Source organism: Lacerta agilis, chromosome 11 (genome assembly GCF_009819535.1).
Source record: "Lacerta agilis isolate rLacAgi1 chromosome 11, rLacAgi1.pri, whole genome shotgun sequence".
NCBI lineage: Eukaryota > Metazoa > Chordata > Lepidosauria > Squamata > Lacertidae > Lacerta > Lacerta agilis.
Window position 1 is genome coordinate 26,498,191 of NC_046322.1, and position 24,971 is coordinate 26,523,161.

At 42.1% G+C, this 24,971-nt stretch overlaps 1 protein-coding gene across 1 annotated transcript in view; it reads right to left on the minus strand.

Annotated features, from left to right (window-relative positions):
* The window catches only part of THBS4 (thrombospondin 4), a 36,919-nt gene extending 12,504 nt beyond the window's left edge, over positions 1-24,415 (minus strand). Inside the window, exons 1-9 of the mRNA XM_033164187.1 lie at positions 24,091-24,415; positions 14,819-15,022; positions 9,506-9,753; positions 6,999-7,104; positions 4,433-4,527; positions 3,509-3,560; positions 1,827-1,999; positions 1,069-1,206; positions 399-476 (exon numbers count right to left, since the gene is read on the minus strand). Coding sequence (XP_033020078.1) covers positions 399-476; positions 1,069-1,206; positions 1,827-1,999; positions 3,509-3,560; positions 4,433-4,527; positions 6,999-7,104; positions 9,506-9,753; positions 14,819-15,022; positions 24,091-24,184 — 1,188 coding nt within the window. The 5' untranslated portion in view covers positions 24,185-24,415. The remainder of the gene's footprint in view (positions 1-398; positions 477-1,068; positions 1,207-1,826; positions 2,000-3,508; positions 3,561-4,432; positions 4,528-6,998; positions 7,105-9,505; positions 9,754-14,818; positions 15,023-24,090) is intronic.
* Between the last annotated feature and the right edge of the window lie 556 nt (positions 24,416-24,971).

Genomic DNA, 24,971 nt, shown 5'->3' on the forward strand with positions numbered 1-24,971 from the left:
AGAATAACCAATATCAGGCTGGATGGATAAAGAATCTGAGCTCATATAAGGCAGTTTCCTATGTCTCCCCTTGGTTTGCACAGGGAAACTGTTTTTCTTGTTAATGCATCTGGTTAGTATAATATGTCTTTCTTGTTGCAACCACATGGATGGAATTCTCTTTTTCACAGATGGCAGAAGAGGAACACAGTGGATAATGGCTTTAAGTGGAAGGGGACCAGAATGGGACTACGAAACTATCTGCTGGCTTCACACAATCGTTATCTGGTTGGCCTTCAAGTGAATGTTGTGCCACTGAGTTTATAATCACTTGACGGTGGTTTGCGTGAACTGTCTCCTTGTTTTGGGACAGCTCCTCAAACATACAGAATGACAATTTGACATAACCATGTGCTTACCACAGTGTTCACACACTGGGAATTGGGAACACAGCCACCATTTCCATTGTTCTGACATTCATCTACGTCCAAGCAGATCTAACACAATAAAAACAAAAACAAGTTAGGTACAGTGAGTCAGTTATTAAAGTATAAAATAACTAGCATAAATCTGTTAAAATTTATTGGGGGGGTTAAATATGGTGTTAATGCCAATTGTGAAATAGTCTACAAAGCACAGCAAAAGGTCCTTTGATCATTTCAGAGTAGCTGAAGCTGCTGAGCTGGTGTAATGGAAAACATTCCATTTTAGAAGTTCGATAACAACAATGAACGGATGCCAGTTGCAAAGACAATATTAGGCATGTTTGGCAGTTTCAAGTAAAATAAGTGTGTTAAAGTAGGTCCTGCTCTATGGCAAGTTTTCTAATGCAAACTGAAAAATTTCCAGCGCAATTCATGGGAATCTTTTTCCAGAAATGCCTTATCTCTGTCCATGAACAAACCTATTAATACTGCCTTTAGTTAGGCCAGCATTATTTTGCCATACATTCAGAAGCAGTGCAGACATTTCTTACAGACATCTGTTAAGATCTTTAAGAGAAATACATTCAGCTGTGCAGTGCACCCATAAACAGATACAGAGCTAGACTTTTACTAGCATTTGATGGATTGCAGTGAGATCACACACCTGTTTGTTATTTTTGGCAGAGTAGATTCCCACTCCTTGAATGATTTGCCCACTGTATCCTGGTGGGCAGGCCTCACATCTGAAACCTGGAGCTGTGTTCACACATTTCACCCCTGGGAAGCATGGATTATACCGGCACTAAAAGGCAAACCATCAAAGTGATTAAAAGTACTAATTATATAGGTTTCAGCCAGCAAAGTTAAGAGTCCATTTGGACATTTGCTGGAAGCCTATGTTCTAACAAATACTTCTTACACTGGGAGTAGGCAAGCTTTTTTCTCTAGAGGGTTAATGTAACCTCAGAAGAAATGGGCAAGGGGCAGAACTAGCAGTGGGTAGGGGTTATAATAATATAGTAGTAATTTATAGTAAGAGCAGTCATGGCTTTAGTAAACATGGTGTATTTCCTTTACCTTTCTCCTTACTTCTTTACCATCTTTTTCTCCTGTCCCCGCACCCTTGTCTCTCTCTTACTCTTGCAATGGAGATAGAATGGAGAAGGAAAGGGACATGAGCCAGATAGCCCCCCAGGCCATGTTAAACCACACTGAGGGCTGCATGTGGTCCCTGCACCACAGCTTGCTCACTCGTTTTCTAATGTAATACCAGGAGAAGGGGGACTCACTCTGAGCAGCAGGAATTTATTTACCCTTGGTCACCAATTGATGAGACATCTTGGATTTCTCTAGCTCCAGAATTCATAGGCTGAACCTCTCCTTTCTCACTGGGCTGTGCATGGGTGCTTTTAAACATTTTACCTCATCAACATCTGTGCATATAACTCCATTTCCAGTGAAGCCTTCAGGACAAGGCCCACACTGAAATCCATCTGCCGTGTCCATGCATCGTACCCCTCGGAAACAAGTGTTGGCTTCACATTTGGGCTTAGGGGGCGGTGGGGATGGTGTGGGAAAATTTCCAGCTCCCAAACCTGTGATTGGAGGTAGAGCAATTTATTTATTTTTTAGTAATCAGCTGCTAATCAGTAAATCCTGAGGTAAATGTTGAACATTTGCACCACGCATGGCAGTGGATCAATCCTCTTGTTGGGTCGGGGTATCTTCCGAGATAATTGTGTGAAGAACACAACATGTATCTATTTTGCTTCTTGCACACAGTACAGTAACCACCACAACCAGCTACCATTGTTGGTTCCAGATTCGGTGAAGACCTTGGTACAGGCTGTGCGCAGTGAGTGTGTCACCAGTGCCCATCTCCCTCCAAGTGCAATCTGACCAGAAGGAGACTGCAAACTAAGTGGAAAGTCGCCAATCCTCTTTGCTCTTGCCACTGCTCTTAAGCTTAGAGAGGCCAGATAAGCAAGCAGCAATAGCAAGTGAATAAGGAAAAGGGCTATAGGGATCTGGGGGTCACACCATCTGTGGTGCTGGCCCCATCAGACACTCAGCAATACTGACTTTTGATGCCAGCCCTGCCCACCACTCAGCCTCCCACTGCCTGTCCAGAGGCGGGGGTATACATGTGTGTTTGTCTCAAAAAAATCAAGGTACAGTTTTTTACATGTAAGTAATAACTGTGTAGGGAATCTGAAAGGTGTGGCTCTGAATTCTGCATGGGACAAGGCATTTCAAGGTTGTCTTCATGACTTCTCTTGTTTTCTGTTTCAGAGCAATGGGCTGATAGTTTTGCAGCAACCCCCACAACCAAAAAAAAGTATGAAAGACTAACAAATTTACTATGGCATTATTCCATTCCTGTGGAATAAATTCCATGAAATCTTATGCCGTAATAAATTTTAATGTTCAAAGGTGCCGAAATACTATTTGTTGTTTGTGCTGACAGGTATGTTCTTTGTTGAGATATGCAGAAAACAAAACTACCTAGAACTGGGTTGTTTTCTGTTTGGTGTTCAGGCAATCTGTTCAAGCATCTCTTTACTTTCAGTCATTTAAGCTCCAGTTCTATGCACGCTTACCTGGGGGTAAGCCTCACTGAATGGTTGGTTGACAAATCTGTCTGTCTCGGGAGACAATGGAGGAGTGCTACTGTGGCAACTATTTTTGAGTAAGCATGCATAGAAAGGGATGGTATATTGTTTTAATCTGCCAATCAGTCAGTTAAAAACTCAACTATTGAGTCCCACCAGCAGAAGCTCTGCACAAGGACTTCCACTTGCTCAACAAGGCTTTCCCCCCATGATACCATGATTTTAGCTCGGGGGGGGGGGGAATAAGGAGAACCTCTGGAAAAGTGGGGAGGGGGTTAGGAGAGCCAAAATGCTCATCCTGACAGAACAAACACCTAGGCATGATGTTGAATTTCCCCCTATCTACTTGGAAGTCCTATGAAATTCAGTAGACCTTACTTCAAAGGAAGTGTTCACAATTGGTGTGGCTAAGGACAACAAATATTGCTTTTTCGGTTTGATGATTTGGTTTATACCATCATATCTTAAATCAGGAAATACAAAAGTGCTTACCACATGCCTGACATTCAGCTATTGTGTTCCTCAAAAATGATGTTTCTTTAACCTTTGAAGTATATAAAATAAATACATTCATCAGGCTTGTTTTTCTTGAATTGCCACTATGACTACTGTTTTATAGAAAAACCAGACAATGCACGTTATACAACCTAACCAATAATACTGCCTAATTTTTCAACACAGTTACTTGGTACTGTTTTTTGGCATAATTGTCCATACTGGACCTTATGACAAGTCATCTCCATGTAAACAGTTACGATTTCATATTTTAACCTCCCGCTATCTTCAGCAGAACCACTTAGAGTAGATAGTGTTCACCACAGCTCAAAAATCCCATCGGCCTTCAAACAAAAATAATAATGCAAGGCTTAAACTTTAATTTGGGCTTTAAATGTTTTTGGAGTGAACTGTAGACACATGCCTGAGCTCAGCCTTGCCTCATTTAATTGCCTTTACATATCACTAAATCAGCTCCAGGAGTCTTCATGATTTTCCCAAGTCTGGAAAAGTGTGCAAGCTCAGGCCATCACCATTCATAAATAACTTTATAAAGTTAAGCATATCCTTCATGCTCTCAGCCACGTTCTTTCTTAGAATTTAATCCACAGAGGCCAGTGGTATGATTCAGGAAGGAACTATGCCATACACATCCAAAAACAACCAAGTCTCTCTCTTAAATTGCAGTGGACTATTTCATTACCTATTTCTTAATGTAAAGGAAAGAAGTTTGCCCAGAAGTCTCACTTGTAGTGTGTTTTTAGTGTTGTACACTGCCCTGGGATCTTTGGATAAAGGCTGGTATATAAATTGAATTAATAATAATAATAATAATAGTGGGTGAAACTTCGGCAGAAATAATAAGATACCCATTTAGCTAGTGGTAGCAAAATAAGTGTTATATAAACATGCGTCTTATACCTGTTGTCGGAGAAGATCTTTCACATCACCCAGTATTTGGTTCATTTGCATCATGTGACCTAATAACTGCCTGTTAAAGTCACTTGTAGAGACACCTATAATAAAATGAAAGTTATGAAAAAGTGTAATGCAGAAGTTCAGAAATCCAACAGTATTGACACTTATCTAACCTCCAAAGTGCTTCATACAAGTTCACAATTGCTTAGAATTTGGACCTCAGCAAACTTACCATCTGTCTCTACGCATGTTTACTCTGAGATTCCACTAGTTTCAATCAGACTTATTTCCAGCTAGTTTATTATTAGTTATGCAGCCCTATCTTATGCATGCTTACTTAAAAATAAGTCCCACTATTCGACCGACGGAGGCTTACTCCCAAGCAGCCTTGGTCTAGTAGTTCAAGGACTGCATTGCAGCTTAAGGGCCAGCTCAACCCCTAGAGAATCAAGTGATCGCTTAAATGTGTTAGCAAGCCATTCATAGATCAAGCATTACCAACACCATCCTTGCACATGCAGATGGCAGCAAAACTGGAAATGATGTCGCCATCCACCAATGACAATGCCACTCATCAATGACACTCTGTATAATAAAATGTGGCCCGCCTTGAGAGGACTGTGTGGCCCTGAAAGGCAGCATAGAAATACCCAAATAAACAAATGAATACATGCATGGAGGGAACTATCAAAAGATGGCAATGGTGGGAATACTGACATGTCATCCTCCCCCCTCCTCGTGCACACAATTAAAGTTGTTGAAAGAAACACCGGTGTTGTACTGACATTCCTCACAGCAAGCATGTAAAGAGTGGGCATCATACACACATGAGCACATGCACATGAGGCCCCTGTGTGGCATCAGTGTTTCATGCAGCAATCTTAAAGTGCAGAGCTCTCCTAAACAGAAGGCAGCTGCTACAGAATTCTGTGCATTAAAATCCAAGACACATCAGCTCTCCCAAGATCAACCACCGATGACTTCATTTCAGCTAATACACAAAACACAAAAATGCCCATGCACTGATGATATGATTCTTTTCTCCGCAACATATGCTAAAGCAATCTAGTTTAAATTGGTTTTGGCCACTACTTTGATATCTGCTGAACAGGTTTACTAGGAAAAGACTAGAAAACATGCCCATAGAACAATGTGAGCCAAGTCAATGCTTTTCTAAGAACATACGCATCTACCCTGAAAGAAGGGTGAGTTGCTTCTTTGCATGACTTCATACCTTGTTGGCATAGAGACAAAAGGCACTGGTGCCCTCCTTCAAGTCACTTCCCATCCTTATCCAGTGGTGATTATTATAAGCCCCTGCTGCTATGCTGTCAGTCCTCAGAAAAGGAGGACAGGGAAAGGAAAGCCAGCCGACAGATAGACACTGAGAGATCGAGCTGCTATGAAGTGGCATTTGCCACGTTGTATGCAGACCTGTCCAAGATTAAACTCAAGGGGAAGCAGTGGAGGTCTTTAAGCGGAGGCTTGAAAAGCCATCTGTCAGGAATGCTTTGATGGTGTTTCCTGCTTGGCAGGGGGTTGGACTGGATGGCCTTTGTGGTCTCTTCCAACTATGATTCAGTGCTGTCAAAGGTCTATCTTTGCACAGGCCTGACTGGCTGGTGGATGCAATGTCACAAACCCAACTCCCCCAACATCCTTGTTTGCAGTTTTCCAGCTCTTTTTGCATTGATTTCCCCCTTTAAAAAAATAAAATAAAAGCAGCAAAAAATGCTTAAATGCAGGTGGGGAGTTCATGCTGAGTTTCAAAACTTTTGAAAAAGATGAACACCTTGCCGGGGTTATAGGACTGAGCAAAAATAGCCTCCTAAAACTATTCATAAAATGGAGGTAAGTGAAATTCCAATAACAGGTTTTCCTCAGAAAACTCTTCTGAGAAATTTCCGCCTCCCAAAACTTGGGTGAAACTCTACTGACTATCCATGCGGGTTTGTGTTTTGCTGTTTGTTTAATGTTTCTGGTTTGGATTTAATATATTTCCTAAGGCAGTTGCCTAAGGAACAACAAGTCGAAGGCGCTGTTTATGTTTGGCCTGGTACAGAGGAGACTGAGATGAGATACGATAGCCATCTTCAAATGTCTCAAGAGCTGTCACAAGGCAGATGGAGTGAGCTTGTTTTTGCCTGGTCTGGAGGCTAGGACCCGAACCAATGGATTCAAGTTACAAGAAAGGAGATTCCGACTAAACATCAAGAAGAACTGTCTGACAGTAAGAACTGCTCAACACTTGAACAGACTTCCATGAAAGATGGACTTTCCTTCCTTTTTAAGCAGAGGTTGGGTGGCTATCTGCCATGTGTACTGTAGTTGCAATTCCTTGCCTTTTTCTCATATGTCAATTGGAGAATTAAAGTACAACATCTGGTGTTGAGGGCAAGACGTGGCAACTCTACTGCTTAGTTACAGGAGACTTTCTTGGAAGGATGGTATATCTTTGCTTTCTCTTGCAGTACAGCTAGGATAAAAATAGTCACTAGGAAACCCAGTTATGCTCTTAATACAATATTACATATGGCCAAGTACATTTATTTTGTAATATAAAAACTACCTGGATATTGAACTGCTGGCTCAATCTGTGGAAGAAAACAGTCCTGGAGACCAGCTACTTGGGACAATGACCCTTTTACAACTAGCTTCAGTTCCTCCAAAGTGTCCTGCAATGACAAAAGAGATTTGGGGGCATGACTAGTTTTTCCTTTAGAAAGCTCACAACAGTTCAAATGCCTTTCATGACCTTCACAAAACACAACAGGCAGCTGCAAGAACTTTTTGTTAGGGGATGACATACAAATGCTATGCTACTAACACAGAAGCCAGTAATAGGTACATCTATATGTTGTATGAATGAAAATGTTCTTGCTGTAACAGTCCTAGGAAAAGTTGCTTCCCAAGAACCTGGAGGATATGCATTTTGGTTATGACCAAACTTAAATGTGCCTTGTATCATTGGTATCTTTACCAAGCAGAGATTAGGTAACTGCCCTTAGGGCAGAGTTCTTTGACCTTGTGTCTCCAAGTGTTGATGGATTAGAACTCCCATCAACTAGCTTAGCCCAATGGTCAGGGGACTTGTAATCCAATATCTGGAGGCCCAAGGTTAAAGAAGGCTGCCTTAAAATGTACAGGCCAGCCAGATTATTGTCCAAGGCAGAATTTCATCTGGCTTGCCTGTTGTCAGGATAGAATGGGGCTATAGAGCTTTGGCCTCTGCCATCAGGACCTTGAGACACTAGAAGGTTATTCCTGCATCTCAGGAATAACATCAAAGCAAGGAGGTGACCAACCTTGCACCACCCATCAGCCATAAAATAAGCAACTGCAAGGAAATTGATTCTTCACTTCCTGCCAGAAGGAACACTTGGCTCCTCTTGGGACTGCAGAGCTAAAGGAATGCACACATGAACATTGTGATCCCATCCATCAGCAAGAGAATGATGGGCTGCTGGGTTGCGCCGGTTTGGGGGAATGTCTCTATGTGCATTCTTCAATTACAATGATGATCATTTGATCAAAGGCAGGGTATATTAAGTGTCAAACCAGAAAAAAAATTCCATGTGCCACCGGTATTCCCCCCCCCCCCGGCCGCTTTCTTATCCATTACATCTTTTTTTTTAAGCAGAATGGGGTACTTTGCACATAGAATCATAGAACTGTAGAGTTGAAAGGGACCCCAAGGGTCATCTAGTCCAACCCCCGCAGTGCAGGAATCTCAACTAGATTATACATGGCAGGTGGCCATCCAACCTCTGCTTAAAAAGGAAGGAGAGTTCACTTTCTTTCATGGGAGTCACTGATTTTTATCAAAAATAAATTAAAGTTGCTTTGTCCCAGAGGCAAAAGGAATACTGCACATGCCTATATGTTAGTGTAACTTTAAGTCAATTAACTAAAAGAGAAGTTGGTTTTCCTCATAAAATTACACAGACAGACTCAGTTTGAGATGCCAGAGTTGTTGAAAATAAAAGTTAGCAACCCTAATTCGTCTCCTTTCATATATGTAAGAAGTTCTCTAGTAAAAAAAAAAGGTAGGTAAAGGTAAAGGACCCCTGGACGGTTAAGTCCAGTCAAAGGCGACTATGGGGTTGCGGAGCTCATCTCGCTTTCAGGCCGAGGGAGCTGGTGTTTGTCCACAGACAGCTTTCCGGGTCCTGTGGCGAGCATGACTAAACCGCTTCTGGCACAACAGGACACCGTGACGGAAACCAGAGCACACGGAAATGCCATTTACCTTCCCAACGCAGCGGTACCTATTTATCTACTTGCACTGGTGTGCTTTCGAATTGCTAGGTTGGCAGGAGCTGGGACAGAGCAATGGGGGCTCACTCCTTTGCAGGGATTTGAACCACTGACCTTCCGATCGGCAAGCCCAAGAGATTCGGTGGTTTAGACCACAGCGCCACCCGCGTTAGCAACCCTAATTGGTCTCCTTTCATATATATAAGAAGCTCTCTGGTAGTGCCACCGAACTCTTCAGTTGCAAGCAGAGCCGTCTCGTCATAGGGGCTGGGTGGCACGGCGTGCCAAGGCGCCGGGCCCACCAGGGGTGTCCCCGTGAGCCTGCCGGCATACCGGGCGCCCCCTCCCCAACCCGCCCCCAACCGGTGGGCAGGCGGACGCTCGCGCGCCGGCAGGCAAGCTGCAAGCCGGCCGCCCTCCAGAGCCCCAGCTGGAGCGCTGGGAAGGGCGCGCAAAGCCCCGCGCCACTCCAGCGCCACACCCCTCATCCCCCACTCGCCCACCCCCCTCCTGAGGGGCGGCCAGCGCAGGAGGGAGGCGGGCGGAGAGGCGGCATGCCGGGGGCACCGAGGGATCATCGCGCCACAGCGGCCGATCCCTTTAAGACGGCCCTGGTTGCAAGGGAAGGTTATACTCATGAATCTCTCTCCAAAAGGACTGAGGGGAAGAACTTGACTGATGAACTCATGAATCTCCCTTGCTCCCTCTCCATCCTGGGCCTGACAAATGAAGTGCATGTGTCTCCACCCAATCAGCAAAGACCCTGACATGAGAGGAGCTTCTGCACGAAGATTCCATCACTCCTCTACAGCTGCTCACCTGTGCTTTTTTCTGCAGTGTTCGTAACTCCACTGCCTCTGAGCTTTGTGACAGTCCTGAAAAAGCTTTAGGCAGATCTTGAATAGAATCCATCTGCACACAGTCCACGTACAATTCCGCTTTGCTGGAACCACGTTGCAGGCCGCTTAGCCTGAGGAGGACTGAGCGGCGCTTCCCATCAGCAAGTGGCACGTTGCTGAAGATCACAGCATTTAACTTCCCATCGCTCCTCAAATATCGAAGGGAAACTAGAACAAAATAACATTATTGTAAGGCAAGAATACAGTATAATTGGTGTACAGTGAAACCTCTGCCAATGGAGCAGGAAGTTTGTGGAAAGTTAAGGAAAGCCAGCTCAGCTTTTCTTGGTTTGATTGTGTCTGTTGCGACAGCTCTGGTTCACAAATCACTTGTAAATGCATATGCCATGTGGAGTATTGTCCTAGATGCAGATAAAAATAAAATAGCTAACAAAGGGACGGGGGCACCCATCAGCTCCAGCTCTCTCCATGATCACAGATGCACAGGTTGGGAGGTGGCCAAACGCAAAAAGAGGAAGGGCCTCCTACACCTTTAGAAGTTGTGTGGAAGAAGGAATTTCAACAGAGTTCCTTCTTCTACACAACTTTTGTCTATCGGTCATCTGCTTGAGACATCTTTTGAAGACATCTTTTGCCCATGCCTTTCCCCAATCCATGAAGCTGATCCTTTTATGCATGCTACAACGTTGGGTGAAAAATTTCTGCATTGCAGAGGGTTGGACTAAATTATCCTCATGGTCCCTTCCAGCTCTACAGTTCCAGGCATTTCTGTACTTTTAATCGCCATTTAATTGTTTGTTTCATTGTATATTTTTAAATGGGTTTTCATTTTAATTGTACTCCTTTATCATTTTAGTGTTTGCAACCCTGGGGTCGTTTGAGAGGAAGAGCAAGATAGAGCAATTTTGTGTTTCCTAGTATGTTAATCTATAGGAATAGATCTAAATGGTTTTTAAGTGATCTTCAATAAATCATGAAGGTGTAGGAGCTCAGTTCTGTTTTGTATCTGGCCCTGAATTAGTTTCTGGTTCTCAGATTCCGTCTCGTATTATTAAAGCAGAAATAGTAAGGACTGCAGCAGGGTTGGCTAAAGACATCTGGAAAGAAAACTCAAGAGAGTACCCCTCTCCCCATGCTAAATTATATGCAGTAACTGAACAACTTATAATTTCTTGCCCTTTAATGCAGCTCCATATTTGCTCCCTAAGGACCAAACTAGATGCAACGTGTGAGATATCAAGTCCAGTTTGCTTTTTAGGAACTGGCCCCACTATCTCATTACAGGATTAGATAAGCGAAGGTACAAAAGTTAAGACCATAGAGCATTTTATCTACTAAAAGGTTCAATGTAAGTGGCGACTACAGTACTGTACATTAGAACACTGAACAAGTTTAGAAGACATCTGAAGGCAGCCCTGTTTAGGGAGGCTTTTAATGTTTAATAGATTATTGCATTTTAATGTTCTGTTGGAAGCCGCCCAGAGTGGCTGGGGAAACCCAGCCAGATGGGCGGGGTATAAATAATAAATAATAATAATTAATTATGATGATGATGTCTTGGGGTTCCCCCCCCCCTTTGAAAATAAAAGCAACTGAGGGAAGAAACAGTAAGAAACGGGACTATGATGAGAGTGGGGAGGGATTTAGCCCTTTCTCTATGTGCTGTAATCCTTGTAAAAATAAACCCTCCCCCTTGCATTATTTGCCCCAGGAACAAAGCTACCAGTGATCTCCTGTGGAGCCATGTGTTGGAATCCATGGCAAGAGGAATCTCTGCTGCCTTATCTACTGCAGATTTAAAGATATGTGAGCATTCTCCAGCTTTGAATCTGGCAAGGCCTATAAGAAAGATCCTGCATCTGGAGCAAGACTGGATAAATCCAGCAGAGAATAAGAGAAAGATAGATAAAGGAAAGGGTGGAAGAGCTCACAATTGGCCAATGGCCATGAGACAGGATTGCCGGAGGGCAGCTGGATTGGATGGAAGATCAAGGTTCATCTGAAGGGGTGGAATACTTTTTTTGGAGAGAGCAGAGGGGGAAATGCTTGCTAGGAAGGACCAAAGACATTATTATATTTAAACCATCTGTGTTGCTGCACCCTTCCACTGCAGGAAAAGTTTGAATTTAATGGTGCCAATGGACAATGAAGACTACAGTCGTTTTCACTGTGGAGAAAACCAGAGTCCCTGCTGCTCTGCTTATGAAAGGCAGTAAAAAAATGTTTCAATTTAGGATATCAGAAATCCTGTTGGATATTTGAATAGGCTTCAAAGAGCTGTTGTTAAGTGAGCACACACAACTTTTAAAGAAAATGCTATTTTTAAAAGATGGGCAGTTTCCTCTGAGTGTATATCCAGGTGAGGGTCAGGAGAGAGGGAAAAGTAGACATGGCGGTATCTGGGGAGTCTGCAGCATATATTTTGATGGATTAGCATATGGTTTTGTGATCACTGTCCACTTCTGGAACACTATTGACTTGGTTAAAAAATAATTTCATTTCTCCACTTTTTTTTTTAAAGCATCCTTATGATTTGAGAAGAATGAAAAGGATGCAGTTTTAATATTTTAATGCATTAAATTCAATAGTAAATTACAAATTCAGTAGTCAATTGATAAATCACAGAATTTATAATTTATACACTGTTTTAGTGTATCTGAAGAAGTGTGCATGCACACGAAAGCTCATACCAAGAACAAACTTAGTTGGTCTCCAAGATGCTACTGGAAGGATTTTTTTGTTTGTTTGTTTCAAGAATCACCATAGTTGATGTAACAGCTACAGCTGGTAAAAGGCACTCCTAGCAACTGAGACTACCTGAGCTTCCAGCAACAAAGATGAATCCAGGGACACCCACAAACCCTGAATGTGTTTTTCTAGAGCAAGTGCAACCCCATTGACTGGCCAATCTTCTGGACATGGGAATCACCAACCCACAGTGCCTCTGTAATCCCAGGGTTCAAGCTCAGTTCATTAGCTCTCAAATTATATTTGCATTAATTTTTTTATATGACAAACATTTTGTTCTAAAGCAAAACACATGTTCTTTATTTGCCGATTTATAACAAACTTCTTTATAACTATTATCATCATTATCACATTTCTAAACCACCCTTCAATCTGAAGGTTACCAGGGTGATATACAACTATACTAATAAAATACAAAAACATCAAAATTAAAACCGGAAAAAGGAATTTCAATAGAATATAATTACAAGAGAAGTCAGACTACCTTACATACTCTTCCTATCCTACACAGCTTGAAGAAGCAAATGGGTCTTCACTTGACATAGGAAGAATGCCAGTGGAGTGGGGGAAATGTATCTTCATTGGAACTGAGTTCCATAACTAGGGTGCCACAACAGATAGAAAACCATGAATTGTTTGACTGTAGAATGGACCATATGCGCCAATGGAAACACTAGCAGGGCCTCTCCTACAGACCTTATTGCATGGGACAGCAGATAATGGGAGACACTCCTTCAAATATTTGCGCTTCAAATATAGGGATATATACTACAAGAAAGTAGTTCTTGTAGCAAATCAGGATCTTGTGCAGCTCTTTAAGGATCTGTGTAATATTATCCTATTTTGTTGTGGCATTTATTAATCTAGCAGCTACATTCTGCAGCTGCTGCAACTTCTGGAACATCTTCAAGGGCAGTCCCATGTAGAGCTACATATGAGGTTACTAGAGCATGTAGTACTGTGGCTGGAGAAGAAGAGTTTGGATTTGATATCTCCGCTTTTCACTACCCAAAGGAGTCTCAAAGCGGCTAACATTCTCCTTTCCCTTCCTCCCCCACAACAAACACTCTGTGAGGTGAGTGGGGCTGAGAGACTTCAAAGAAGTGTGACTAGCCCAAGGTCACCCAGCAGCTGCATGTGGAGGAGTGGAGACACGAACCCGGTTCCCCAGATTACGAGTCTACCGCTCTTAACCACTACACCACACTGGAGAATTGCAGTCCAGATGCAGTTGTGGGTGGTGAATGAATTAGAAATAGACACTCTTGCCACTTAGGTCACCTGGGCTTCAAATTACAACATTGGCTCTAGAAACAACCCCAGACTGCCCCATTAGGCAGCAATTCTACACCCACATGCCTGGGAGTAAGCCCCATTGGCTTCAAGGGTCTTACTCTGAGCAGACATATACAGGATTGCAGTGTTAGCCTGTAATCCTGTGCATGCTTGCTTGGGGTTAAGTTCCATTTACCTCAGTGGGGTTTACTTGTATAGACCTGCACTTGATCCAACCAAATGCATTTTAAAAAGCTCACCTTTTAGTCAATCAAAAGTTTTTAAATCTATTAGTCTAGCCAATCACTCACAAGTTGCAGCCCCAATTTAAAGGCAATTTAACCAAATGTTTCTGTAATTGGTTAGCATGCAATTTTAGTTAGTAGGTTTATTCTAATTTCACAACCATTTCTCCCTTTGTAGATAACACCACACATTTTACATGCTGTACATTCATGAATTTACCATAGCATGGCAGAGTTCCACACAAGCCAGTGCTATGGCTCTAAACAAGCGCATTCCACCCAGCCAAGAGCGTTTTCTGTCATGTGGCTGATTTTATAAGGCCTTTGCAACAGGAATGTTTATCTTGCACAGTCAAAGCTAAACTTTGGGATCAACTAAATTAAGTTCCCATCTTTCATATGCTGAATGCAGCATGTGCGTGTATCTATCAAATTCCTCAGTAATTTGAAACAGTGATTTCCCAAAGGGGAAAAAGGAAGAAAGAAAAACCTTTGACTTGCTTCTTTGAGAACCATTCATCACTGCCAGTGGGAAGTTAGCTGGCAGAAAGATGCCAGCCCCCATCGCCCAACACGGGGAATCAAGGCTGTTCAGGAACACAGAGACAGGATGTTGCCATAAGCTAATTCTCGTACTTCTCTGAAGCATGCAATGCAATGAGTATGCAAGTAGGCAATAAAAAGCAGTAGCAAAGTGTTAGAATTTTATTTACATTAGCCTTCATTCCTAGTCTCAGTACTGATAAGACTAATACAGTACTGCAATACTGAGCACCAGAATTTAGGAAGGATATCAAGAAGCACACAAGTATTCAGAAGGTGTTTAAGAGGATGGTAAAAAACAATTCCAAGAGTAAACATTAATTAAATGAATTAAAACTTCACCAAAAACTGTACGCTATTTGTAGAAGATTTGTGTGAGAGGCCTTCTTGAGAATATGCCCAATAAAATCACATCTATTCATTGCTTTCACACCCACCCACCCGACTTTTGTAGGACTTACCTTTATTCACCCGTCCCATAACTGTGAATTCAAAATATTTTCTGTTTTCAGTGGAGGAATATAGCCCAAATACAACAGCTGTGCTTTTGGGTTGCAGTCTGAATGTCGACAGCACGTAAATTTCATTCAGTGTAGAATCGGCCAGTGTCTGTTGCAAGAAGGTTTTTACTAGCCTCTGGTTGGGTGTAGAAAGAAGATCAAAAACTATAGAGAGATAAGAAGGATTTCAATAAGTTGATTATTATAAATAATATACAAGTGGGACTTCAATAAAATGGTGCAGTTCATCCTTGCAACAGGAATGCTCCTGTAGCATGACAGAAGCCTGTACTGTAATTTTATCAGTATAAGTTGTTTGTTGTTTACTGCTGTAACAATTGCTTTCTCAAAATGTATTTTCTGTACCATAAAAAATAAATAAAAACAAACAAAACCAGGAATGCTCCTGTTTCAGTTTCCAGCCAATCAGCTATGTCCTCCTCCAGGAAATTCCATTTCACCACCAATATCACCCCAACTTTGCATTTCCCGTTGCCCAAATGCCAACCTGAGCATTTAAGGGCTGGTTTAGTTCAATGAGAGAAATGGAACTCTGCAGCTGCAGATTCAAACTGCCTCAAGCCACCTTAGTTGGTGTGAGTCATAGCTCAGTGAGTGGTAAACCACATGGTTTGCTTGTGGAAGGTCACAGATTATATCCCAGGCATCTTCTGTTACAAGTACAGTATCTTTCAGGTGGCATGTTTGGGAACACCTTGAAGCGGTGGACAGTTTCACTTGTTGTACCAAGCAAGAAAAATTTATGGTCTGACTCACTACAAATCAGTCACCTGTTCCTCCTTGGGCTGGCCTTTAAAGAGGTGAGATTTTATTCTGTTTCGCTAAAAGGAAAGCTTTTGCTTTTCCCCCGATTAGTGTTATTTAAAATCGCCCTTCACTAACCCAACTGTGTTGAAAGAATGAAGAGTGTTAAGAGACATATCACCAATCTGGTGAAAAGTACATCAGGAATATGTGAAACATTTATACATCATAAGTGGCTCTGCTTATTTTATGCTTCTGCTTATTTGATTCCAATAATTTATTTGTTAGATGGCTTCAAGTCTGATCTGGAAAAAAAGTTTAAGTCAAATGACCTTACTAATTGTAGTCAAATTAAAATGCATTCCTTCCGGATATACAGCTCTTTGAATTAAACTCATGTGGCTTTATAGATGCCAAGAATCAAATTAAACTTTGTTTTTTCAGGAATTAACATGGTGCTAGCTCCCTAACCAAACTGTACTCATATACTGTATAAGCCACAGTATGGATACTGTTGCCTGCAAGCTTACCCTGTAGGTGGTACATTTTTCACAGCAGACAGGACTTATTTCTGGCTCTGGGTGGAGACACTCTGGATTTAGCTTAAGAGCACAGTTCTGCTGGATGGTATTTTGCTGAAGTGAGTGATCACTGAATATACAAGGTTATAAAACTATTTGCTTACTAAAAGTACCATATAAAGAGACAGTGGTGAACAAAGGCCGGATATTTGTAAAGAATGATAAAACAGCAGAACACACACACCTTTAGAAGCAAAAACTGGGTCTTGGCTTTTTGATTCAACAAGAGAGAAAGAAGAGAAAGAAACTTGAGAAGAGGCAAAGGGGCACTGGGATACAAGCAAGTGGTTAGATACCATTTGGAGATTAATGCAAGCAGGGACAGTCTTTGTGCTGCTGGCTTGCACATTCCCCTCTCTTACATCACACATATTATAACACTATGAAATACAAGTGCTTCACATGGAAGTCTGCACATTGTTGAAAGGTTTCTGGGATTCCTTCTCCAAAAGCAGGGAAAAATTGATACAAATTGAGCTTTCGGTGGCTTCCATTTAGAACAGATGCTGTTAGACTTCCGGCGGCGACGCCATTGCGGAGCGGTCGTGGGTTGCCTCGGCTGCGAGGCGACCCAGTCCGTCCCGGGGGTTGGAGCCCCGCTACCGCAAAGCGGGGCTCCGGTGGGGTGCGGGAAGAGCGTCCCGCACCCTGGGCTCCCCGGCTATGCCCACTGTGGCTCCGAACCCTTCCCTCGCTCCCCCTGTAAAGGGGGAGTGGGGGTGAAGGGACAACGGAGCCGGGCTTCAGGGGACATGCCCCAACCGGGACGCGGAGCGGCGGTTGCCCCCGCGATGAGCGTCAATGTTCTACCTGTCAAATTAGAAGCCTAAGAAACCCGGTGGCCGTGAGTATTGGATCGGACTTGCTTTTGTGTTTTATTGACGACCCGGGTGATATTTGGAAAGGGAGCCTGCCTCCCTCCCTTCGGGGGACAGAAAATAACCAGCTTAAGAGACTGCTGTTACAGCGATGGCTACAAAGTACTTGAAGTTTGACAAGTGAGACTTTCTGGATTTCCCTCTGGGGAATAAATTGGTGGACAATATCTCTTTTTAAAATTTGTGGTTCTTGCGCCCTGGATTCAGGGAAAATGGCTGTGAAGGACTGTGATTGAATGGAAAGTTACTGGCATTAAGATGGAGAAGTTTGAAAATCGAAACTGTAACTTGACACCTATGCCTGCTTCTGCCATGCTTGGCTTTGTTTTTGATTTGGTTACGAACTGTGAAATGAGCGATGAAGAAAGGATTATTTTATTGAATCTGGAACTGCTCAACCGAAAATTGGAAATATTGAATTGTCATATGTCAGAAAAGTTATATCCCACAGAGGAGACTTCACAGGAAATGGCTGCATTGGAAGAGAACCTTGGCACGGAACTGAAGGGGTTGATGGAACAACAGGATGAAATGATATGGCGACTCCGGAGAAATGAATCGTCCTTAGGGGGTGGCAGACCCAGGACGGAGAATACTGTTATATCTAACTCTCGAGGTGAGAGCTCGGGAGCGAAGGCGAAAATTTTATGTTTATGTCTACAAATAAAAGAAGAATGTGACGATGAACTGGAGAGGCCGGAAGAAAAGGTGCGTACCCTGATGTTCTATGCAAGGACTGCTTTGGACTTAGTCTGGATCTGTGGACTTGTAAAGAAAAAGGTCACTTCGAGGAGCGGCTCTGGAGCAAGACGACAAAAGAAAATGGACAGAAGGGGGATAGGGTGAGCTCTACTAAGGGTAAAAAGGAAAAAGGGATTTATTATGGTAACCTGAAACCGGTGTGTCAAGACTTTAAGTTTTAGATAAAGAAAGGAGGTATTTAATTTTTTTTTTGTTATTAACAGCAGTTATAGTGAATGAAGATATTTGTTATGATTTATATTGAAAATAATGGGAAGAATTAGAATCTTGTGTGGAATTAATATGAAGTTATAATATGATTCGATCTATGTTAAGCTAAGAATGGGAAAATATTGTTTATTATAAAACAAGATTTGTTAAGAAGAATGTTTTTAGATTCTAACTTTTAGATTTTAGATTTTTTAAGATTATGATGGTATATGATGTTATTAAAGTAATATTTGGGATTAGAACCGAAGGTGAAAAGGCAGGGGAAGTCTGTACCAAGATTCAACCAAGAATTTTTTTTTTTTTTTACAGTTTAAGAAGAAGAATTATTGGTGTTTGTATATTTGTCTATTTTTAGATGGGTGTTGGGTTAATGTGGGTGTTATATTTGTCTGTTGTTTGTTGTAAAACCAATAAATTTTCATTAAAAAAAATAAAAAAATAAAAAAGAACAGATGCTGTTAAGACTCCAGCTCCCATCAGCCTCAGCCAGAACGGTCAGGGGTGATGGGTGTTGTCATCCAAAGGTATCTGGACAGTCATGTGCTCCTCATACCTGAAAGAGAGCACCTGTTGCACACGCTATGTTTATGTGTGTGGTACAATGTGCTTATTCCTTTACCATGCTGTATCTTCACCAGGATGTGTGAGACTAGGCCTCTGGTTTCAATCCTATGAAGATGGTAAATTGTTGCCTAGATTTATCGAATAGCAGTGTGGTAAATTACCACAATGTAATAATCCTGCCATGTGGTGTGGATTATTTAACATATATCTATACCTGACTGAAAATCTGAGAAGAGGTAAAATTATTTCCATCAGCTGGCAGCTTGTTGTTGTTGTTGTTCAGTCGTTCAGTCGTATCCGACTCTTCGTGACCCCATGGGCCAGAGCATGCCAGGCACACCTATCTTTCGCTGCATCCTGCAGTTTGGCCAAACTCATGCTAGTCGCTTCGAGAACACTGTCCAACCATCTCATCCTCTGTTGTTCCCTTCTCCTTGTGCCCTCCATCTTTCCCAACATCAGAGTCTTTTCTAGGGAGTCCTCTCTTCTCATGAGGTGACCAAAGTACTGGAGCCTCAAGTTCAGGATCTGTCCTCCCAGTGAGCACTCAGGATGGGTAAGCTTGTTACAGATAACCAAATTGCCAAGTGGATTTAAATGGACGCCATGTTAAATTGCCTTTGGGTAAATGGTCTTCTGAAGGTACACACTTAGCAGTGCTTATTTGAAAAACTAACTGCTGACATTCACAGAGGTTAATTATCACAGAAGGGCTGAACATCTACAAAAGCTTATTAGCCAGCAAGTGTACACAGAATGCATGACTTCCCAGAGTGAATTAAACCAATTGTTCATGCACTCCAACAGCCACTTGGACACAGATTGGTAGCTTTAGAAACAGATTTTCCAACTTTTCCAGAATGATGAGCCTCCAACTCAAAATAGGCGGGTGGGAGGTGGCTAGCTTTTCCAAGTGTAGTTTTTGAGGGGAGTATGATGCATTGGAAACTTAATAGCACAATCCACACAACTTTTAATGCTCATTGATTTAAAGGGAAAATAACAAAGGACCTCAGACTGCAACTCTTTACTCACTTACATGGGAGTAAGCCCCAGCAAACTCAATGGGACTAACTTCTGGGTAGGCATGTATAGGATTGCACTGCTTCGCTATAGTGGGATTATCCCTTTATGAAATAATGACATTTCATTGGATCATTATTCTCTAACAGAAAGTATATTTTTCCAAAGGCTCTTTATGATTTTAAGAAGCTTTTGTTAAATAAAAGGCACAAATTCCTTTGGAATACTGCTCCTGACAGTATATGTCATTCCAGTGCCTTCAAAATGAAGTCCTTTAAACTTTGTATTTTGTCTTTAAATATTTTCCTGTCCTGTGTTTCCACCTTCTGTTTCTGCTCACATTTTGCTCACTTTCCTGCTCTGTCAACAGTGCAGGTCTCTACCTGTCTACTCAGAAGTAAATCTTATTGAGTTTAATTAAGGTAGGTTACTCCCAGATATGTAGGGACTACAGCCTCATTATCTTGTGTTTCACTAGCAACTGCCTGTACTTAAATTTAGAAAACCATAATGAAGCAATTAAGACAAAACTAAAAACCCTTCACAGTGGACAATCTTACTGTTGCAAACTTCTTTGAGGACTGTGGCCACACTCACAATATGCCCAAGGATAGACTCCCCCCCCCCCGCATAAGAATCTGAAAAGCTAAGTCTCCTGAATCAAAACAAAACCCTCTTTCCCACATCTGTTCTGTTAGAACACCACAGATTTTGTTTCTCCAATTCAAGTGAGGCTAAAGCAATGCAGTCCCAGTGGTGAGAAGGCAGCTACTGTTCAGGAAAATCAATGGGAAAACCCTGACTGCACACATTTATAGATAGATGTTAGGGTTTGTAATAAGGTTGCTTCAAGTCTTGTACATATTTGCTATGCACGTACCCTTAATTTCTTTTTTAAAAGTAGTATAATAGGCTTCAAATGTTAACTTTATAATAAAACAATGTAATTTTATAACTTTTGAAGTGTTTCCCTCAATTCATTCATTATTCTCTTTGGTCATGGTTTTGCAGTTGGTCATAGACATATTGTTTTTCTCTGATATCCCCCCCCCCAATCTCTGCTCCATACTAACCCCCTCCAGCCAGTGCTCTGCTGTTTACTTACTAATTTATAAATATTTATAAATCATCCTTAATCCAGCGGGTGGGTGACCACAAGCCTAATGTGAGTCAACAGTGTGATGCAGCAGCAAAAAAAGCTAATGCTATTCTAGGCTCCATCAAGGGAAGTAATAGTACTACTCTATTCTGCCTTACTTCAGACCACAATTGGAATACTGTGTCCAATTCTGGGCACCACGATTTAAGAAGGATGTTGACAAGCTGGAACATTTGCAAAGGGCAACCAAAATGATAAAGTGTCTGGAAATTAAGCCTTATGAGGAGCACTTGAAGGAGCTGGGTATGTTTAGCCTGGAAAAGAGGAGACTGAGAGGAGATATTTTAAGAACTGTCACATGGGAGGAGCATGCTTTTCCCCCCTCTTGCTCTGGAAGGTAGGACTCGTACAATGGCTTCAAGTTATAAGAAAGGAGATTCCGACTAAACATTCAGAAAAACTTTCTGACAATAAGAGCTGTTCAGCAGGCTCCCATGACAGGTGATAGACTCTCCTTCCTTAGATGTTTATAAACAGAGGTTGGATGGCCATCCGTCATGAATGCTTTAGCTAAGGTTCCTGCGTTGCAGGGGGTTGGACTAGATGACCCTTGGGGTCCCTTCCAACTCTAAGATTCTATGGTTCTAGGGAGGCATACAATAGGTTAATAGATATGATATTACAGCTCAAAAAAATTAACCTACATGCATCATCACAACATATTCAACATTCTACTCATCAAAATAATTCTGCTTGAGAAGCATGAAAGAGATTCTTTTCCATTTCATTCAATTTATTTCAGATTTCATTCTTACCCATACCTACAGCCTTTGGGTAATGCATGAAAGGAGTCAAGGTGGTTCAGCTAATTAACTGATTAATCTCGAACGAATGATTCTTTAGTATCTTCACAATCTATCATCACACAACCCACTAAACAGCTAGAATTTTTTTTTTTAAATGCCCTTTCTGCCAAGGTAATTAGCAACCAGCAGTGCATTGTACCTGTATGGGAAAATCAAAACCATAAAAATGTGATCTGCAAACAGGTATCAGCTACAAAAACTGTTCATCCCTGTTTTCAACAACAGTACTATGCTATTGTCCTTGTAATATTACCAACACAGCAATGTATGAGACACTACTGTTTAAATCAAATTATATACAGTAATGAATGCCAATTCAAAGCTGAGTAATTATCCCCATCTGGAATCAATAATAAAGTATCTCCAGGAACACCATCTTGTTGTTGTTTAGTCGTTCAGTCATGTCCGACTCTTTGTGACCCCATGGACCAGAGCACGCCAGGCATGCCTATCTTTCACTGCCTCCCGCAGTTTGGCCAAACTCATGCTAGTCGCTTCAAGAACATTGTCCAACCATCTCATCATCTGTTGTCCCCTTCTCCTTGTGGCCTCCATCTTTCCCAACATCAGGGTCTTTTCTAGAAAGTCTTCTCTTCTCATGAGGTGGCCTAATCAGAGGTAAATTACATTGGATGCATCTAAGGCTGTCCCTTTGCTTATTAAAGGCTCTTTGACCCAACAGTGGGGTTTTGTCACTGCAATGGGGAGGCAAACTATTTTCACTAATTCACCCTTCCCCGGTAGCTCCTTATACTGTTTCCAGTGAGTCTCCCAAACCCTGGGAGCATATTGGGAACAGATGAGGGCTGCAGCTGTTGAGGGTGAATATGAAAAAATCACATTCCTTACCTTTTCTGCTAACAGAAGCCTCTGCTGCATCAAGTTGTCTTCTGTCACTATATAAAATCCCAAGTTTAATGGAATTTAATCACTAGTATGTTAAGGGCTGTGTCACACCAAATTCTTGAAGCACATTTAAATTAGTGCACACACCCCAAAGAATCCTGATAGCTATAGTTTAGAGGCTGCAGATACTCTTACTGAATGAGGTTCATAATATGTCTAGCAAGGATTTTACAGGTCTGGTGCTGACTTTATGTGGAATTGCCACCCCAATGAAGCCCACCAGTATCAAGCTCTGGCTGAATTCAGGTGAGCATTTGGTTTACACATGCACAAACACACTTCACAAGGAGTTCAGAAGCTTTCGCTTCCATTTTTGATTCACTGCAGTTTGTCTTGCTAACTGAATATGACAAACTGACAACTGATTTGTCTGAAACAAATCAATTTCAAACCTTAAGTTATAAAACTACTTTGTTTCAACAAACAATAGTTGAGATTAACCACAGTTTAAGGCTACAGCACAAAGTCAGAAGCACAAGATTCTGATCTCCTTGCGGTTGAATCAGGAGAGGAGAAGGAGGGGGGGGGGGAGAATGAGAGTTCAACTAGGCTTCTTTCTGTCACAAAGAACATAGTTTATTATGACATGTCAATGCAACAAATATATGGTTTCATATAATCCTGGCTTTTTCAAGTAGCATTTAAGCTAAATTGAAGTTGATTTATTTGATCCTGGTCAGGCTTTTGTTTGTTTTCGTTGACCAAAGTGGCTATTGTTATTATAGCAACTTTTGTTGTTTTTTTGCTTGTGCTGCACTGTTTTTCATTGCTAGTTTGTTCAATTTTTGATTTGATTTGTTGTTTTGTCTTTACAAGGTAAAGTGGCACACACACACACAGATATATAATTACTGAAAAAATAATATCTGATACTGTATTCACATCATTGCTTCTCAAACAGGCTAGAACCCTATATAATAATAATATTGCTAGTAAAGCAATGGGTCTTTCCATTCCTAGGCAAGAGAGTAGGAAAACAGCAGAGGTAAAGCAAGATAAAAGTACACCCTTGTGCTCCTACCGATCTTTTTGAAGGTTTGTGAGTCAAGAATCTGTGGAATGTGTTTCCACATAGACAAGCATCAAACCTTTTTGAAAAAATAAAATAAAATAATAGGCTTTACTACCCTTATTCTAAACGAATTCCTTCAAAAGAAAAGCATCCAGTGATTCTGATTTTGCTTTATCAAAAATTCAGTTCTAAAGGAACTCCTTAAACTTACGGATTCATAACAGTACAGTTACCATCACCCATTACAAAGGTGGATTTAAAAACTAACCTCATTTGTCAAGTCTGAGGCTTAAACTCCAGCTGTTCCTTTTCTTTTGCCTCAAGAGATGGATTTGGGGCACCCCACCAGAGGCTGCAGTTGCTGCCATATGTTTCTCATCAAATCTCCTGTTTCTGGATAAGAAAGGCTCCCTTAATCCTGGTGGGAATTCCACCGTCCGCCACCTATTCCCCTATCCTTGCCTTCTGTAAAGTTCAGCTCCATCGAGGGAAACGAGAGGCTCCCCTTCACACACACCTCCCCCCCCCCTTTTTGGACGCCTCCAATTTGGGACTGTTGCTTCTTACCTTGAGGAGAAGGCGGCTGAGCTTGAGTGGCTACGCCAGGGCAAAGCTGCAGGGCAATCTGCAAGAGGAGGAAGGCGGCTTTGCGCTTGTTCATCCTGCCCAGCAGTCCAGCGAACGGAGATGCCCAAAACCTGTGGCTGAGGAGGAGCTGCTAATGCTGCTGTTCACTCAAGGCTCGCCTCGGATAGAGACAGGGATGCGCGCGGGGATCTGTTCTTTAGGAGAAAGGCATGAAGGCGCGCAGCGCTCTGGAGGCTCCTACCTGTTGCTCGGACACCGGCTCACTGAACTGCAGCAGCCCCGACCGGAGCTGTTTAAATGGGAGAGCAGACAGACCCTAAGCAGGGCTGTGAGGGGCGGAGCGAAAGGGACCGGGGCTGCGAGGTGACCATTGGCTGCGACGGGCGAGGCGCGCGCTGCCTCAGGACCGGGAGGAGGTGCTTAGGAATCTTGCAAAGGGCAGAAAACGCGTGAAGAAGCCTCCAGACTCTCCCAACTTCCAGCCAGTCCCAATAAGTTTGTGCCAAATAAAAGGGACAACATGCTCAGGCACTCTGGGAGGAGCCTGGACGCTAAGTCCTTCTCCAAATTTGATGCTGTGATCTTTGTAAATGGGGAAAAATAGGGCATCAACAGGGTTGTATGTAAAAGGTTGCGGTTATAAAATGGCATTTCTTTGCTTTATTTATATTTGTTTTTACACGTCCGTCATTCTCACCTTCCCTGTGAGGTGCTTGAGGTGGTTCTCCCGTGTGGAATGCCCTCCCACCAGATAAGAGAAAAACAACTACTGTACCAGACTTTTAGAAGACATCTGAAGGCAGCCCTGTTTAGGGAAGCTTTTAATGTTTGACAGACAATTGTATTTTAATATTTTGTTG